Source organism: Branchiostoma floridae, chromosome 15, assembly GCF_000003815.2.
Source record: "Branchiostoma floridae strain S238N-H82 chromosome 15, Bfl_VNyyK, whole genome shotgun sequence".
Taxonomy (NCBI): Eukaryota; Metazoa; Chordata; class Leptocardii; order Amphioxiformes; family Branchiostomatidae; genus Branchiostoma; species Branchiostoma floridae.
Window position 1 is genome coordinate 19,358,043 of NC_049993.1, and position 17,155 is coordinate 19,375,197.

General features: G+C 42.0%; 1 protein-coding gene across 1 annotated transcript in view; it reads left to right on the forward strand.

Annotated features, from left to right (window-relative positions):
* Positions 1 to 10,139: 10,139 nt before the first annotated feature.
* LOC118431281 (carboxypeptidase A2-like) overlaps positions 10,140 to 17,155 on the forward strand; it is a gene marked incomplete in the record, with an annotated part of 11,754 nt that continues 4,738 nt past the window's right edge. The window contains 7 exon segments of the mRNA XM_035842397.1: positions 10,140 to 10,281; positions 10,937 to 11,015; positions 11,406 to 11,519; positions 12,053 to 12,151; positions 12,807 to 12,908; positions 13,741 to 13,842; positions 15,830 to 15,940. Of these exon segments, the coding sequence (XP_035698290.1) occupies positions 10,220 to 10,281; positions 10,937 to 11,015; positions 11,406 to 11,519; positions 12,053 to 12,151; positions 12,807 to 12,908; positions 13,741 to 13,842; positions 15,830 to 15,940 (669 nt within the window).

Below are 17,155 nucleotides of genomic sequence, written 5' to 3' on the forward strand. Positions count from 1 at the left end.
GTATGGGGTCGTGGAACTGTAGTTTGTTTATGAACTGTTACAATTCTTTGCAAGGGCCATTTTACCCTTTAAAACTTGTGGCACATGGGTTGTTTTGTCACAAGAAAACTCTTACTTTATCAGAAGCAAAGTGTTTATTATAGTGTTCGCATCCCCATAGTTAACATTTGGGCTGTTTCTATTCAATACCTTCCATTGGTTGCAGACTGTTTGAAATAGCAGATTCTGAAACTTTTACATCAGATGAGTGCTTCTGTCAGACCCAGTTTACACAATCATGTATCTCTGCCTTTTTATTATACATTATACTTTGTTTTTATATCTGTTCACAAAAGCCCAACAGTGTATGTAAGGCAAATTGGTATCAACTGCCATGAAAGGAACGGATTAGCAATAAAAAATTACCATATTGAATCATCAACACCACAGGCTCTTAGTCTTCCTTGCATTAGTGACTGGAAAGCTGTGTGTCTCTGTGTTTGTGTACATATATGATATGTTGCTAGAGTATGGAACTACTAAAACATTATCCATCTATCCGTAAATAGTTTCATCAAGTTGGTAGATCAATCGAACAAAGTCTTCTTCTTTTCACAACCTGCTTTTTATTCTTCTTTAGACGTTTCGGCGACTGTCTGTCACCTTCATCAGTACAAAGTGAAGCATACTAACGTTATCGGTGCGATATGAACTATACAATCAGTGCAATCAAAACTTAACCTATTGTATTGTGACGTAAGTACTTGACATGGAATGTTCTCAAACGTGAAGCGTTTATCATCCTTGCCACTTTGTGACGTAGTGGCAAGGATGCGGTCCCAAACATGGCTACGTTTATACCCCCTTCGTCTCTCCATTGTGCGTCTAGTTCACATGGTCCAGTTCATCATTTAATAATAATTAAAATTTAGACAAAAGCTTGCAGACTTACAATGTATAGGATTTACATTTTTCACTAGGATACAACATGAGCAACATAATTATGTACAATGTAGTTAAGAGTATGAAACAGAGCCCATCTTACGCCTTTGTTATGCTGACTGTTTTAGTCTAAATGGATGTAAGTTATATTTCCAATATACACATGGCTGGATAAAAAGTCTAATTGCCTGTGCTTGGATGTATGTACTGTAGATATATGTAGATGCAGATCATAACAATGGTCCTTTCTAATTTTTTTATTTGTGGATGACTTTGGTCCTGATGATAAATTTGCCTTGTCATATCCAGGGACTCCTGATAGACAGTGAGTGCTTTACTGTAATTCCTGAGGCGGAAACAGGCTGTCCCTACTCTGTTGAGTAACTCGGCAATGCTGGGATGTGTTGTCTTCTCACAATAGATACTCCTGTGCATCTGCAGTGCTTGTTCATAATAGTTTATTGCTGTACGGAAATCGCCCAGATCATTCCAGGCATGCCCCAGTTGGATAAGTGACAGGGCAATTTTAGGATGTGCTGTACCCTGACCATGAATACTCCTGTACATCTGCAGTGTCTGTTCACAGTAGCTGATTCCTTTTCCATAATCACCGAGGTTTAGCCAGGCACACCCCAGGTTGTTGAGTGCATTGGCAATGTCACTGTGTGCTGTATTCTGACCATGAATAATCCTGTACATCTGCAGTTCCTGTTCATGGTGGCTGATTGCTTTTTCATAATCACAGAGGTTTAGCCAGGCACACCCCAGGACATTGAGTGAGGTGGCAATTTCAGGATGTGCTTTATTCTCACCATAGATACTCCTGCGCATCTGCAGTGTCTGTTCATAATAGCTGATTGCTTTCCTGTAATCACCCAGGTTATACCAGGCTGACCCCAGGTTGTAGAGTGAGGTGGCAATGTGAGGATGTGTTGCATTCTGGCCATAGATACTCTCATGCATCTGCAGTACTTGTTCATGGTAATTTATTGCTGTACTGTAATCACCCAGACTATTAAATGCTTCCGCCAGGTTGTTGAGCGAGGTGGCAGTGTCAGGATGTGCTGTGTCCTGACCATGGATAGCCTTGTTCATCTGCAGTGCCTGTTCATGATACCCGATAGCTTTCCTGCAATCACCCAGCTTACCCCAGGCAAACCCAAGGTTGTTAAGTGAGGTGGCGATGTCAGGATGTGCTGTACCGTCTCCATAGATACTCCTGCACATCTGCAGTGCCTGTTTAAGATAGTGTATTGCTGTACTGTAATCGCCCAAATTATTCCAGGCTTGCCCCAAGTTGTTAAGTGACAGGGCAATGTGAACATTTGCTATATTCTGGCCATAGATACTCCTAAGCATCTGTAGTGCCTGTTCAAAGTAGCTGATTGCCTTCCTGCCATCACCCAGATTGCACCATGCTTCCCCCAGGTTGTTGAGAGAGGCGGCAATGTGAACATTTGCTGTATTCTGACCATATATACTTCTAAACATCTGTAGTGCCTGTTCCATGTAGCTGATTGCTTTTCTGTAATCACCCAGATGGCTCCAGCTTCCCCCCAGGTTGTTAAGTGAATTGGCAAAGTGAGCATTCACTGTATTCTGACCATAGATACTCCTGCACATCTGTAGTGCCTGTTCAACGTAGCTGATTGCCTTTCTGTAATGCCCCAGGTCACTCCAGGCTCCCCCCAGGTTGTTGAGTGAGGTGACAATGTGAACATTTGCTGTATTCTGACCATAGATACTCCTACACATCTGTAGTGCCTGTTCAACGTAGTCGATTGCTTTTCTGTAATCACCCAATTGGCGCCATGCTATCCCAAGATTGTTGAGTGAGGTAACAATGTGCACATTTGTTGTATTCTGGCCATAGATACTCTTATGCATCTGTAGTGCCTGTTCAAAGTGGCTGATTGCTTTTCTGTAATCACCCAGGTCACTCCAGGCTGACCCCAGGCTGTTAAGTGAGGTGGCAATGTCAGGATGTGGGTTACCTTGACCGTAGATGCTCCTGTTCATCTCCAGCGCTTGTTCATGGTAGCTTGTAGCTTTTCTGTTATCACCTAGGTGACTCCAGGTTGATCCCAGGTTGTTGAGTGAATTGACAATGTCAGGGTGTGCTGTAACCTGACCATAGATACTTTTGTACATCTGCAGTGCCTGTTCATGGTATCTGACTGCTCTCCTGTGATCACCTAGTTCATTCCAAGCTGCCCCCAGGTTGCTTAGTACGTTGGCAATTTCAGGATGTGGATTGTCTTGACCATAGATACTCCTGCGCATCTGCAGTGCTTGTTCACAGTAGCTGATACTTTTCTTGTTGTCCCCTACGTTTCTCAGGGCTGACCCCAGGTTGTTGAGTGAGTTGGCAATGTATGGATGTACTGTGTTATGGCCATAGATACGCCTGCGCATCTGCAGTGCCTGTTCATGGTAGCTCACAGCTTTCCTGTGATCACCCAGCCTGTCCCAGGCATACCCCAGGTTGTTGAGTGACATGGCAATTTCAGAATGTGACGTACTCTGACCATAAATGAACCTGCGCATCTGCAGTGCCTGCTCGTGGTAGTTGATAGCTTCCCTGTAATCGCCCTCTTGACTCCAAGCTGATCCCAGGTTGTTGAGTGAGTTGGCAATTATAGGATGTGCTGTATTCTGGCCATAGATATTCCTCTGCATCTGTAATGACTTTTCATGGTAGCTGATAGATTTCCTGTAATCACCTAGGGCTTTCCAGTTTAACCCCAGGTTGTTGAGTGATGCTGCAATTATAGGATGAGCTGTACCCTGACCATAGATACTGATGAGCATCTCCAGTGCCTGTTCATTGTAGTTGACAGCTTTCCTGTAATTGCCCATGTCGTGCCAGGCTACCCCCAGATTGCTAAGTGAGGTTACAATGTCATAATGATGTACTTTAACCTGTGGTGCCTGTTCATTGTAGTTTATTTGATTTCTGTCATCATCAACATTATGATGAGCTTGTGCATTCTGTTCTAGCAGCTTCATTTTCTCCATCATCTTCCCAGTTCCACCTGCTTTATTCAGGGCCTCATCATAGCATCTGATAGCCTGCTCATATTTGCATAACTCAGAATACATCATTCCTTGCACTTGTGGGGATTTATCATAAAAATCTGACATCAGATTATGAACTAAACCAAGAGACCATATTTGCAGAAAACGTTTCAGCGGAACTGCTGTGTAGTAGTACCTAAAAAGTTGCTTTTCATTCGGTAGATGGAAAACTGGTATCAGTGCATTTCTTTGCACTTCAGTATCGGTCTGCAATGCTGTTTCCATTGAGGCCAAAGCTGACAGGTTTTCCTTCTGTCCACCATTTGCAATGTAGGTTCTGAGCCTGAGTTCTGCTGAGATGCTGGTAAGCACTGTCAGGTGGTGTGCATTGTTGGGGCTGATCACTTGTTGGTTTTCCATTTCCTCTATTGTCTCCCAAACTGTTGAAGGTAAAATGGACGAAGACAATGCCAAGCAGTCCACTGCTACAGCTGGGAAGCGATAGATTTCTTTCTTTACATCAGTCAGCCTTGCTGTAATCGTTTCCTCGTTGCTTATCCCTATCATATTTTCCTTTATTGTCTCCTGTCCTATTTTCTGGGCCATTCTACCCCCATCAGCTTGCAGTATCTTCCCTATAATGTCCATGTATGTGTCCATCAAATCCTGGTCCCCAGCTATCACGCATGGGGTTTTCAAGATAGATGCAAGGTGATATCCTTCCTTAAGGTACAATGTGACATCCTTTTGCAATTTCGAAGCCATATTGCTTGGTGTGCAGATGAGGTGACTGGGTGATTCATTAATAGCTCCCTGGATGCCCAATGGAGTCTTGCTTGCCTTTGGCATGGAGCCGTCAAATGCAAACCCACGTGGTGTAACAGAGTCATGGTACCAGTCATCAAGTGGGTCCTCAGAGTAAAAGTCATTTAGAGATTTTATTCCCAGTGCTGGGAGAATGGTTTCTCCCAGATTGACCACTTTGAGGTGTAGATAGTGGGTGAGCTTGAGGAAATACTCTAGAGATGATTTATTTTCTTCTTCTACTAAGATGGCAAACTCCAGGTCTGAGTATGGAGTTACCATTTCTGTGGCCTGTGAACCCAAACCTATCAGGGCATACTTACAGGGAGGGGGACCCATTAACCCAATACACTCTTCTACAAGCATGCTGATGAACTTCTTCCTTTGTTGTGCAATTTTCTCAAACAACTGCATGACAGCTTGAGCTCGTTTTGCCTCTATCTCTCTGACACATGGGTCATTCTCATCATGTACATAGGGATCCAGCTGCTGGTCAATGGTTTCCATCTCCAGCTTGATCTGGTCCCGCATCTCCTTCAGCCGATTCTTTTGCTTTGCTGTGTTGTCTTGTTCTACATTGTAATGAATCTCTAAGACACAATTGAGAAATAAAACACCAACTTGTGTAATAGCTGTTTCTATGTTACCATTGAGGACTTGATCCTCTGACCTGGCTATTGCTGCATTGTAGAGTGCTGCTGCTTTGACAAAGTCTCCCCCGTCTCCTGTCTGCTGACCTCGCTTACTGTAGACATCCCCCAACTTGCACAGGGGCTCCACCTCTCTCTGGTACTGCTGGGCTGTAGGGTCTGGGGAGAAACAAGTTGATTTGAATTTTACAATTTTGATGTTTATACATACTAGAAAACATACTAGTGGTAGTACTGCTTATTTTGGATACTGTAAATGCAGAAATTTTCGCGGTGGTTTAATGTTCGCGTCTTTCTTGGTGGCCACTTAAAACCACCGCAAACCACCTTGAAAAGTCCTTTTTCACGCTACCGCGAAATTAAATCTCCATACAGTACTCTAAGTCTCGCACATTCATTCATCGATTATATATATAAATTGTAAGGTTGAATGTGCATAGACTTGTGGATAAGGATTGTGTTTCATTGCAATTTTGCATTAATAAAAGATGCTAGCATTTTCTCCTTACCTCTCACATGTACCATCTTGAGTGCAGCTGCAAAGTGCTGCTCTGCTGAGTCCAGGTCTGCACTGGTAAGGGAGGATTCCCCATCCTTGAGGTGGTCTGTGTACTGCCTTAAACTGAAAGACAATAGTTTAGTTGTAGTTATTGTGCATTATACATGTGTACAGACGTGTATGGGCACACATAGACCTATAACATTCAGTCTAACATGAAAGGTCAGTACTGTAGCGTTGTAAGACCTGTTTCTACATTTTGGATATATCTTACCTATCTGTGAGTCTTTCATATACAGCTTTGTTTGTAATACTGGGTATTCCTACAACTGGTACTGTTTGGCTGGGATAATAAGATTGGATTTTGTTTTTTTTACATCTAATTTAAAAGCAATTCCTGTCATCTGCAGAATTTTGGACAAAAGCATTAAGTATGAGTTAATTTTTCCCTAGTAAACTTTGTAAAGGTTGCAATTTTTTCCCCACCTTGTCTTCGGCAAGTCTTGATGAAGATCATGGTCAAGAATTTCATCATCAATTTTTGCAAATTTGCTCATGTTGTTCCCTCCCATCTTGTAGGTGTGGTCTTCTTCCTCTCAGTGATGTTTAACTTCGTGATGGTCTAACTGCAAGGTGCGATTTGGTATTTTAAATACAGTTTATTTTGGATCCCACACAAAATACATTCAAGTACCTTTTTGCATTTGTAAGTTAGTGTATCTTTGTACATGCATGAAGATACAACTCAGCCAGAAATGATACTGTCAACCACTCTCACAGTCTAGAGAGTGAGGAAAAAAATGAAAGTATCATTTACAAAGGAATCAGTACAAATGTTACAAGTTATGTAAAGTCCCATTATGGAAAAACATTGGAATTATAGATAATAAAGTTCACAAATTCCAGAGCAAGCAACTTGAGGACCAAAATTGACTTTGACCTTCATCTTCCCAAAACCTATTCACATAAAGTGTACAATTAATACCAAGGTTCTTAAGTTTCACTGACAAACACACAAACAGACACACCCTTCTTGGTAAATGGCATGGCCCATGCCCACGCAGATGTAACCCAACCCTTGTGTAGCCAGGGGCAACAGAAACCTTCCTCTGGAGACTATCTATGCCCCTCTGGAGTCACTTCTGTCAACAATTAAAACCAAGCAGAGGTGCGGAGATGCCCAATTAACACAAAAGTCAACATTCTGTAACAGGTTCAAAGTCAACGAGGCCCAAAATCAAACCTCACCGTCTGGCTACAAGCCCAACCAATCTACCAAATACCATCACAATAGCACGCTGCGTACTGGAGATATATCGCCGGAAACGCACCAAAACACACAAAACACGAACCTCAAAACTAAACCTGAATTTCGCGCAGGTAATAATTGCTCTGTAGAAAAACTGTTCTTTGACGGGATGTGGTTGACTGTTTGCACAAGGTGGTTACCTGGCCAGGATTGACTACTGTACGTCTTTTGTTGCCTTTGTCATTTCAGCTCGTAGAGGGGATATAGAAGAATTGATTGTGAGTCATTTTGGCCTTACAGGCTATAACTGTATGTAGCCTGATTTGAATATTTATTTTATCCAATTTGTGTTGATCTTCACTCTATTTTAATGGGCTGTTAACAGAGAACAGGCAATGCTTAAAGGGTATAAGATACCAATGACATCAAAATTGAACATTTCTGAAATATACGTATAGGAAATGCATGGGTAGGATGTGCATACTTTAAGTGAGTTATGCAAACACACCTCGCGTAATACACCACAAGTGAAATTCTGCATAAATAGTTGCTGATTGCGAATCCATTGCTCACATATCTATTAGAAAAGAACACTCCCTTATGGAGTTCAGTACGCCCTTAACAGCCCACAGAAAACGGAATACACACCGGAGGTCCCGTGTTCGGGGAGAGCCACACCTGGAGCACGTTAAAGAACGTTAACCCACCGCACTTATCGAAAAGAGTAGGGGTCCGGTGTGAGTGGATCAAACCTTACAGTCAGGTCTCCGGTTTGACATCTTGCAAAGGTCACCTGTTATGTCAAGCCTGCCACAAACGTGGTCAAACTGAGCAAGGAAATAAACACCCTTCTGTAAACTGTGAGGATACACAGACATGTCTAGAACTCACCTGGATGTCTAAGAATGTCTAAATCGTACCTGGATGTCCGAGACTCCACAGCTGTGAATCTGCCTGGCGAGAGACTCACGTGAGCGAAACGTCTGGATTTCCCCTCCGGCTCAGACGGGACTTTCCAGTGAGTCATGTCTTCGTCCACAGTCTTTTGTTCACCTGCCCAAGTAGAAATCTTTCACTGAAAGAGCAGCTGTCACCCGACATATTTACACTATGGTTGACTGGCTTCAGTAAATGTCTGAGGCATACTTTCACTGTGGTGTAAGGCATGGGGAAAATGTACACACGAGATTTGCCCCAGAGGCCGCCCAAGAGGGAGATGGGAAGATCAGGTCTTCAACACACTCCAGGAGCTGGGGGTCCCCAGATCCGACTGGACTGTCTACGCCCAGTGCAGAACAACGTGGCGAGAACTGTCTGTAGCCGCCACGCATCAACAAATGATGCATGCGAATGATTGATTGATTGATTGGATTTTAGAGCCAAGTTAGAGAATAACTGCTACGCCTCTGCATACTTGTGTTGCATATCTGCATAATTCCCGTCTTAACATCTGCGTTCGCGCACGGGCACTCGTTCGCGTTTTATCGCCAGAGCAATCATTAGGTTCACACGTGCGAATCTCTGCAATTTGCTTACATGTTCTAACTAACTTAAAGATACTGGGAATTTAAAAAAGTCGGGTTAACTTTATCAAAAGTTTTAAGTAAATCTCTAAGACTCGTTGCATGTACAGTACAGTAAGTTTGACAAGTCAGCTGAAATTACGATACTTCCCTGTATAATCTGATGTCTTTCTTTGGATTGTCATAACTTTCATGGTTATGGGGAGATGAGACACCTAGAAATGTATAAAGTCACACACCACAGTGTATCATTTTCCAGCTCCAAAGGGGGATGTTAGCTTCTTCTAGTCAATATGGATTTTAAATAGTAAATGGATTTTTCTACGATCCGTGCCCCCATAGGAAAGCCTGGTGGAGGCTATCGATGACTGTCTATCGCGTTTGGGACCGCATTCTTCACACATTAACACAAACTTTTGCGAAAAATAGGATTACAGGAAATAAAACTACTTGCAATTTTTTTGAAAGCTGATCAGGTCCGGTATGACATTGAATTGCAAGTTTGACTTGTGCTATGTTAGTTAAATATCAGTGTAGAAAGACGAATTTCAAGCCCTTACAATAGTTTAAGTGCGTGACATCATGCCCACATGGGTGACACAACTCAGGTATCACCCCTGGGCATGTCAGACAATAGGCGGCGTTACCCGAACCCAAGGGCATAAAAATAACATCAGGTTCAACCACTTCAGTCAGTGCAGAGTTGAAGGGCACACTGAAGGACACACTTGCGACAAACTCTCTGAGACTTTAAGGAGTTTCAGACTGAAGACAGCTTTCTTCCTACTGAGGTTAGTCAAGACTGTCTTCTCTGTGACCTTACACAGTATCTGGTGTGTTATTTGTCCATAACAAGTAAGATAGTTGGAAAGATTGCCCGATCAAATGTTACGTTAATGTTACGTTAGAACAAAATGGCGACAAGGAAAAGGAAAAACTTCACAATACAAAATTCCAAATCATACGATCTCAACGTTATATTTAGCTATCTCTCAAATAAGGCTTTCTACTCAGCTTTTAACAACTTTATCCGTACTACTTTATCAGTTTATGTACCTGCGCCATACACCCCGGGGGGTCACGCATGAATACTGTGTTCTGCTACTTTGACTTTGAATACATTCCAGACTGATGTATCTCGCCCCTCTGCACTGGATCCGCACATGCGCACTAAACGGTGGCGGGAGATCTGAACTACTCTAGAAACATTGATTGCATTAATTACTGATATGAAATGCGTGGATACTGTGATATTATGGGGACGTTTATCAGTATGCACTAAAGATTGTTCTTACTTTAATAGCGAGCTCTTGATAACCATGTAGAGTATTAAGGGACACTCATGCTAAGAGGGGGCTAAGCTTTTTGTGCATACGAGATGATTGCCACCAGACAGGGTTGTAGAAGTTAAGGACGTACATAATTTTGTACTTGTATGCAAAAATGCTTTCACAAACAGTTGTAGAATTAATTCTATAAAACCTCCCTCCTTCTTGTGACTGACACTCAATCTCCCGGGTCCTTTCGCCCCAGTATAGAATCTTGACAACCCAACATGAAGGCTTTGCTGCTGCTGTTGACGGTTTCCGTGGTGTTCGCGGCCAGGCGATTCGATGGGTAAGTCATTTCCATACCTTCTGTTCTACGAGCAAAAAGTACTTGACCTACTGAGCATTGTTGAAATGGAATTCCCAGACTTGCACACATTTTGCTAATATTTTTGTAATTTTCAATCCTTATATATATATATATATATATATATATATATATATATATATATATATATATATATATAACCAATAACCGGGAATAACCAATATGCATGGTTATTGGTGTATGTTGGTATCACTATGTTGAATATAGTACGCATTTACCGACTGAGATCCGAGTTTTTGAGCTTGCTGCTTTTTATTATCCATGTAATATTTCATGTGACGCAGAAAGCGTGTCTTTAACCTCCCAATCAATGCGTTTAGCAAAAATTGAATGTACCAATAGCGGTAAATACAAAGTAAGTCTGGTAGTGTTTGAAGGATGCTGTAGCCCGACCAAGAATTCACGGATTCGATCATTCGTGTCCCGTGTTGGAGGAGGTGCCTCGATCACGTAAAACAACCTCATTACTAAACAAATAGAAATCTACTGGCTTCAAATGATACACCAGATGTATATTTGCTATCAATGTTTGCCAGAAAGCATACCTGGCATTTACCTATCGGTAAATTCGACATTTCGTGCAGTAGAATATAACATAGACCCTGTTTCACCACAGAGAACAAGTTCTGCGCATCCATCCGGAGCACGAGGGGCATCTGGAGAAGCTGGTGCGGCTGGAGAGGTCCGAGCGATCGGTGGGAACTGATTTCTTACAACAACATTTTTGAAAGTACTTCAGCAATATTGCAAAAACACAACATACTTGTGTACAGTACTTTTATTAATGTATGTCTGTTTTCTGTCATCAGAGAAGCTCCCATCAATGGTTAAGCACTGTTTTTATGGATGCCATAGAAACACACAACACAAACAATATTTACATAACAAAAAATACTCATCAAATAATTTTAAAGTCATAAGGGTTGGAGGTCAGGGGTCATAAAATTCTCTTGCACAGTGTTTTGAATATTTGTTTGGATGAAAAATCTAGTGGATTCGAAGTGATTTCCAGCTTTCTTCACCTTTATATGCAAACAGTCACTTTGCAGATTCCCAGAGTGAAAATATTTTGTTTCCTGTCCCAGCTTGACTTCTGGAAAGGCCCGACCAGCCTGTCCCGTCCCGTGGATGTGCGCGTGCCCAAGGATCTCCTCAAGAAAGTGAAGACCATGTTGGAGAACACTGGCATGAAGTATACGGTAGGCCACAGGGAATGTCTCCTGTTGATTCCTGTGAATAAGCATTCGTAGTGCAGTCATTTTGTCATGGAAGATAATGATGCAAATGGTAACTTTATTTGCATAATGAATGACAAACACAATTAGATACAGCACTTGTAAAAGATAGAATCATTTGGCGAAGGTATGGGGTCGTGGAACTCTAGTTTTGTCATGGAATGCTCTTAATATGATTTCGTGCGTTACTCACATTCCTGTGTCAAAATACACTCGATACCAGAAGTAGATTTGACTGTATAGCACATGTATTTAGATTTGATAGTTCTCATAATACTGAGATATGTACATGTAAATACATATAACTGTTTTGTTATTAGAAAAGATCTTGACACTAACGTTAAACCCAGCTGATAGTATAATATTTTTGTTATTCTATATTGTTTAGTCAGTAGCATCTTAAGGTTTATTCTCCCTAGTTTGTAGTTTATTGCCGACCATACGAAAGTCACCGTACTTTTTCTTGTGTCGATAAAGTTATTTCTGTACTGCACAAGGTGATGGTTAATGACCTTCAACAGAGCATCAGCATGGAGAGATCGCGCCACACTCGCTCCGCAGGCTTCAACTTCGACGACTACAACACCTATGATGAAGTAGGTATTCTACTGTGTATGAAATGCGCTTCGATACATCATGGTTAATGACCTACCCCAAGGTGTCTAATGGTGAAATAAAGCCTGGTCATTTGCTTTAACCACCACTATTATGATATAGCCTATCCTAACTACCCGATCGAGGTTCCGCTCGTGACAGTCAATCTGGTCAGATTCCCGCCCTTCAGCCGCTGGATGTTACTCCTGGACTTCCCCATCCTACAGTAGGGGGGGGGGGTGGTGTTCGATTCGCGATTTTTAACCGGGAATATGCCAAAAAAGGAAAAAAATGCCCAGCTACGACGACGCCCCCAGAGAGGCCGGTAATCTGTCTCTGAGATTTCTTGACAGAAATAAAGGCACTATGCTGTCCTCTCGCCCCATGATTCCCGTCAAAAAATGGCGGACGAGACAATTGGTATGATTGGTCAATGCCCTGTATATCGCTCCTTCTGATTGGATCCGGTGCCTGATTTAACACTTTTATTCAACATCTGATTCGTTGCATTTCTGTGTTACGGCGTCATAACCGGCCTTCTGATTGGTCGACGCCGTCTGGCTATATGAAAATTGTCCATATCATGTCATCAGACATTATGTTATTGGTTTCTACCTTTCTAATGTCTCTGATCGAGTCTCATCCATCTCTCCACAGATCGTGGATCAGCTGGAAGATTTCGCGGAGAGCTATCCCAATCTAACGTCCGTCTTCAGCATTGGAGCCTCGTCCGAGAAACTATATATCTATGGCATCAAGGTGTGATGATTTTGTTGATAAATGTGCTGAAATCAGCTTAATACATAGTACATGTACGTCTGTAGTTTTCTGACGGGATCCATTCAAGATTATCTCAGATGGTAGTATTTTCTTTGTTAAAAACTGAAACTTTTGAGCGGCGAAAAAATTATAATGTCTCTTATCCGTATGTTTATGAAGGTTGGGCATCCAGGTAAACAATATTAGAACACAATCTAATCTCTACAACTGGATATAAGCGGAGATTTACTTCCGGAAGTTTCGTGTGATATCCATCACCATTCTTCGGCGTCACTAGAAATTGAACTGGTTCAATACAAATACAAGAATTCAATACAAGTACAGCTATTAATTAGAAAAGCCGACCGAGCATGTCAAAGACGCTAACTCATGAGGTTCGTATGCACATGCCACTCATCTGTAAATGATGTTTAGGTTCCTATGGTAGGACAATGCCATAGGAAAATTAATGCTATAAAGCTGGGTCCCTTCTACTGGAGAGTTGTTCAGGAAGTTCAGGGATTGTAGATCTAGATCTCATACTGTTTTGTACGGCGACATTGCTTGAAAAAAGATAATGTCTCTTCCGAAAATAATTTCATCAGGTTGGTAGAACATAGGATATAGGAGATATTGAAGATTTTCCACTGTCTTACAACACCATAATTAGCTTACCTCAAATTTTCAGTCGCACTTCCGTCGACCTTCTTCAGGATATAGGAAAATTGTGTCTGAGAGACATTGAAACGTAAGCAAAGTAAGTACAAACTACTTGTGGAATAGAATTCTCCTATATCCGGTAATGTCTCTTATTTATGTAACGCACGCACAGGTGGGGGCCGCTGGAAGCAACAAGCCCGCCGTTTTCCTGGAGGGACAGCTCCACGCCCGGGACTGGATCGTGTCTGCCACTCTGATGTACAACATCAAGTTCGTAAGTACACATAGGGTGTGTCTGCCTCTCTGCTCTACAACATCAAGTTCGTAACGTTAAGTACACATAGGGTGTGTCTGCCTCTCTGCTCTACAACATCAAGTTCGTAAGTACACATAGGGTGTGTCTGCCACTCTGATGTACAACATCAAGTTCGTAAGTACACATAGGGTGTGTCTGCCTCTCTGCTCTACAACATCAAGTTCGTAACGTTAAGTACACATAGGGTGTGTCTGCCTCTCTGCTCTACAACATCAAGTTCGTAAGTACACATAGGGTGTGTCTGCCACTCTGATGTACAACATCAAGTTCGTAAGTACACATAGAGTGTGCCTGCCTCTCTGCTCTGCAACATCAAGTTCGTAAGTACACATAGAGTGTGTCTGCCTCTCTGCTCTACAACATCAAGTTCGTAAGTACACATAGGGCTTTTTTTCACCAGGTAATCGAGCAAGCAGCGAAGAACAGACAAGCTTTGGAGACACGATGTGGCGTCATGTGGCGCTATTGTCAGGGTGTTCGATTGTTCTGGGGTTGAATCGTTGATCTGCCACCGATCTTGTGGACCTGGGAAAGCCACTTAACACGACTTTCCTCACTTCACTCAGGTGAAAATGAGTACTTAGGCTAGCTTGTCCAGTTAGGACTGTCACTCGGATGGTACGTTAAATGGACGTCCCAAGTTTGAGGAGAGCCAGACTTCGAGCACATTAAAGAAAACACAAAGAGTAGGGGTCCTTCCCGGTGTGAGTTGTTCAAATAAATCAGTCCGGATAAGCAGCTTGTTCTGTTCAGTACAAACCTGGTGTGTTACGCCATAAGGCGGTTTACTGGGTATGCAGCTTGTACTGTTCAGTACAAACATGGTGTGTTACGCCATGAGGCGGTTTACCGGGTATGCAAGACAACCAAAACAAAAACAATGTTTACCAAAATGAGTGTATGTTTCACCTACAATTTTCCGAAAGGAGTACATAGGCCGAAAATTGCATATAAACTAGAAAGGCCGACATTTGCTTGAGAGCAAATAGAGCATATTTCAGCCATCTCCTCCCCCATGCAACAATAGACTGTTCCAACAACACCCATGTGCAAAAATGGAACACTTTTGCTTCAAAATATGACTTCTACTAGTCACACTTTAACCCCAAAATGAATCTTACAAAATTCCCAGTGCAAGAAGGGACTCTTCCAGTGCACCCCATGTGCATTTGCGCAATAGACCAGTCCAGAAATACTCCCACTGAAAACATGGCATTTTGAATAAGAAACCGAATCCAAAATTGAATTTAGCATAAAAGGTCCATCGTGCATGAAAAGTCTAAAAACACCCGTCCAAAACTGGATTTAAAAAAAAAGCCGTGCAGTAATGGACTCTTCCTGTGGTACCCCTATGTAAAGTGGAGCAGTCCAAAAATACATCCGCTAAAATAGGATTTTGACATAATCTCCAAAAGACTAAAAAGGAATTTTAAAAAATGGGTGCCAAAAATGTGCTTTTTTGTCAAAAAATCAAATCTAAACATTTTGTTGTTCCGTATGCCAAAACTATTCTTGGATCTATGTGGGCATATAAGCAAGGCACCAGGTCATTCCAGGTCATTCGGCTGTAATACCAGGGTACAGGGGGGCCACAATATACATAGAAATTTAAAAAAAACTCAATAAAATCATTTTAAAGGCAGATATGAAAAAAAAAAAACATCTGGGGTATTGGCCCACTTTACGCTTGTGGCAAATTTCACGTATTCGGTCTAGGAACGACGGAGATGAATCAACTTGAAGATTTGACAGGAGAAAAAACGTTACGAATGCAATATACTTGGGCCATACCTGTGGTTTGGCTGAAATATAAATACACACACACACACACACATGTACAACTCAAGAAATGCCTGGTACTAGCAGCTCCAAAAATGACGGTGGTTTGATAATGGTATGTTTTGCCTCTCAATACAACTCAAGAAATGCAAAATGTACATTCCAGTTACTGGAGGGCTATGGCAGTGACAACCAGACCACCACCCTTATGGACCAGGTAGACTTCTACTTCATCCCGGTGACCAACGTTGACGGATACGTCTACACTTACGAAATAGTAAGTAACGAAATATCACAGTCACTTCGTTAATTCGTGCATTCCAATCTTTTACGTTTATAGTGATTCCCATGTTATTTTATTTTTGCTGGCCCGTTTTTTTTTTTTAATTTCTTTTGCCAGTCAAAGAAAAAAAGACTAGCTTTCTGATTGGCCGGCAGGCTTAGTTGCGTCACGCGCCATCAGTCGTCCGTCATTAATGTTAGTGGTCACTAAGCGAGCATCTTCTGGTGGTTTTCTCCCTAAAATTTGACAAATCGCAGATTACATATCTTGCTCCGACGCTGTGCCCATGGGAAAGGCACACGACTTTCCTTGACGATGGAAGTCACGCCCACCTAGCCGCTCAACTTAACATTTTTTTCTTCTCCACTAGAAAGAGCTCATGACACCTAACCAGTCCTAATTTCTCATCTTCGCTCGCGGCCAGCTTTTTAAAAGCTATCTTGTTGGATGTTTGATCGTTAACAAAATAGTCTTCCATTGAAATTAGTTTTTTTTTTATTTTATTTTTTTTATATTTTGCTTTTGGACAGACGAGGACAATGTGGCACTGCACTCAAGTTTCGGTGACTTATATTAACAGTGCCACATACACAGTACAAACAGAAGGTACCCATTTTTACACCTGGGCAAAGTGAGGAAGGTCGTGTAAAGTGCCTTTCCCAAGGGCACAACGTCGGGGGCACGGCGGGGATCGAACTCAGAACCTCTAGGTTCCGAGCCGAACGCTCTACCAGTTACGCCACACCCAACGCCACAATTAGTTTGAAACCAGATTATTGGGACTTTTCATAAGAGGGAAGCTGGATTTTCTTTGACAGCATAGAGACCACCGACAGTAGGCAATAAAAATGTAATTAATATCGAAGTTTATTTGCAAGTTCGTGCCCGAGGGCTAATTGCAAGTACATAGTATACACATGGTGACAATGGACAGTCATAAACAATATTTTAATCTAATACTAGTGTTGGCTATTTCTAAACAGGTTGGGTTTGACTTCTTTTTTGGAAGCAGAGGGAGACGAAAAGCCCCACATTTTCTAAAATTTGTGGGTTCTGCGATTTCAATATAATTAATAGAAAAGTGGCCTTCTGTTCGTCTGTCAATGTGGGGAAGTTGGGATAAGTATTATTAATATCCAAGCAGATCATCCGGTTCTGCCACAAGAAGATATGGCTGGAGACAAGGTCACACTGACCTTTTGTGGATGA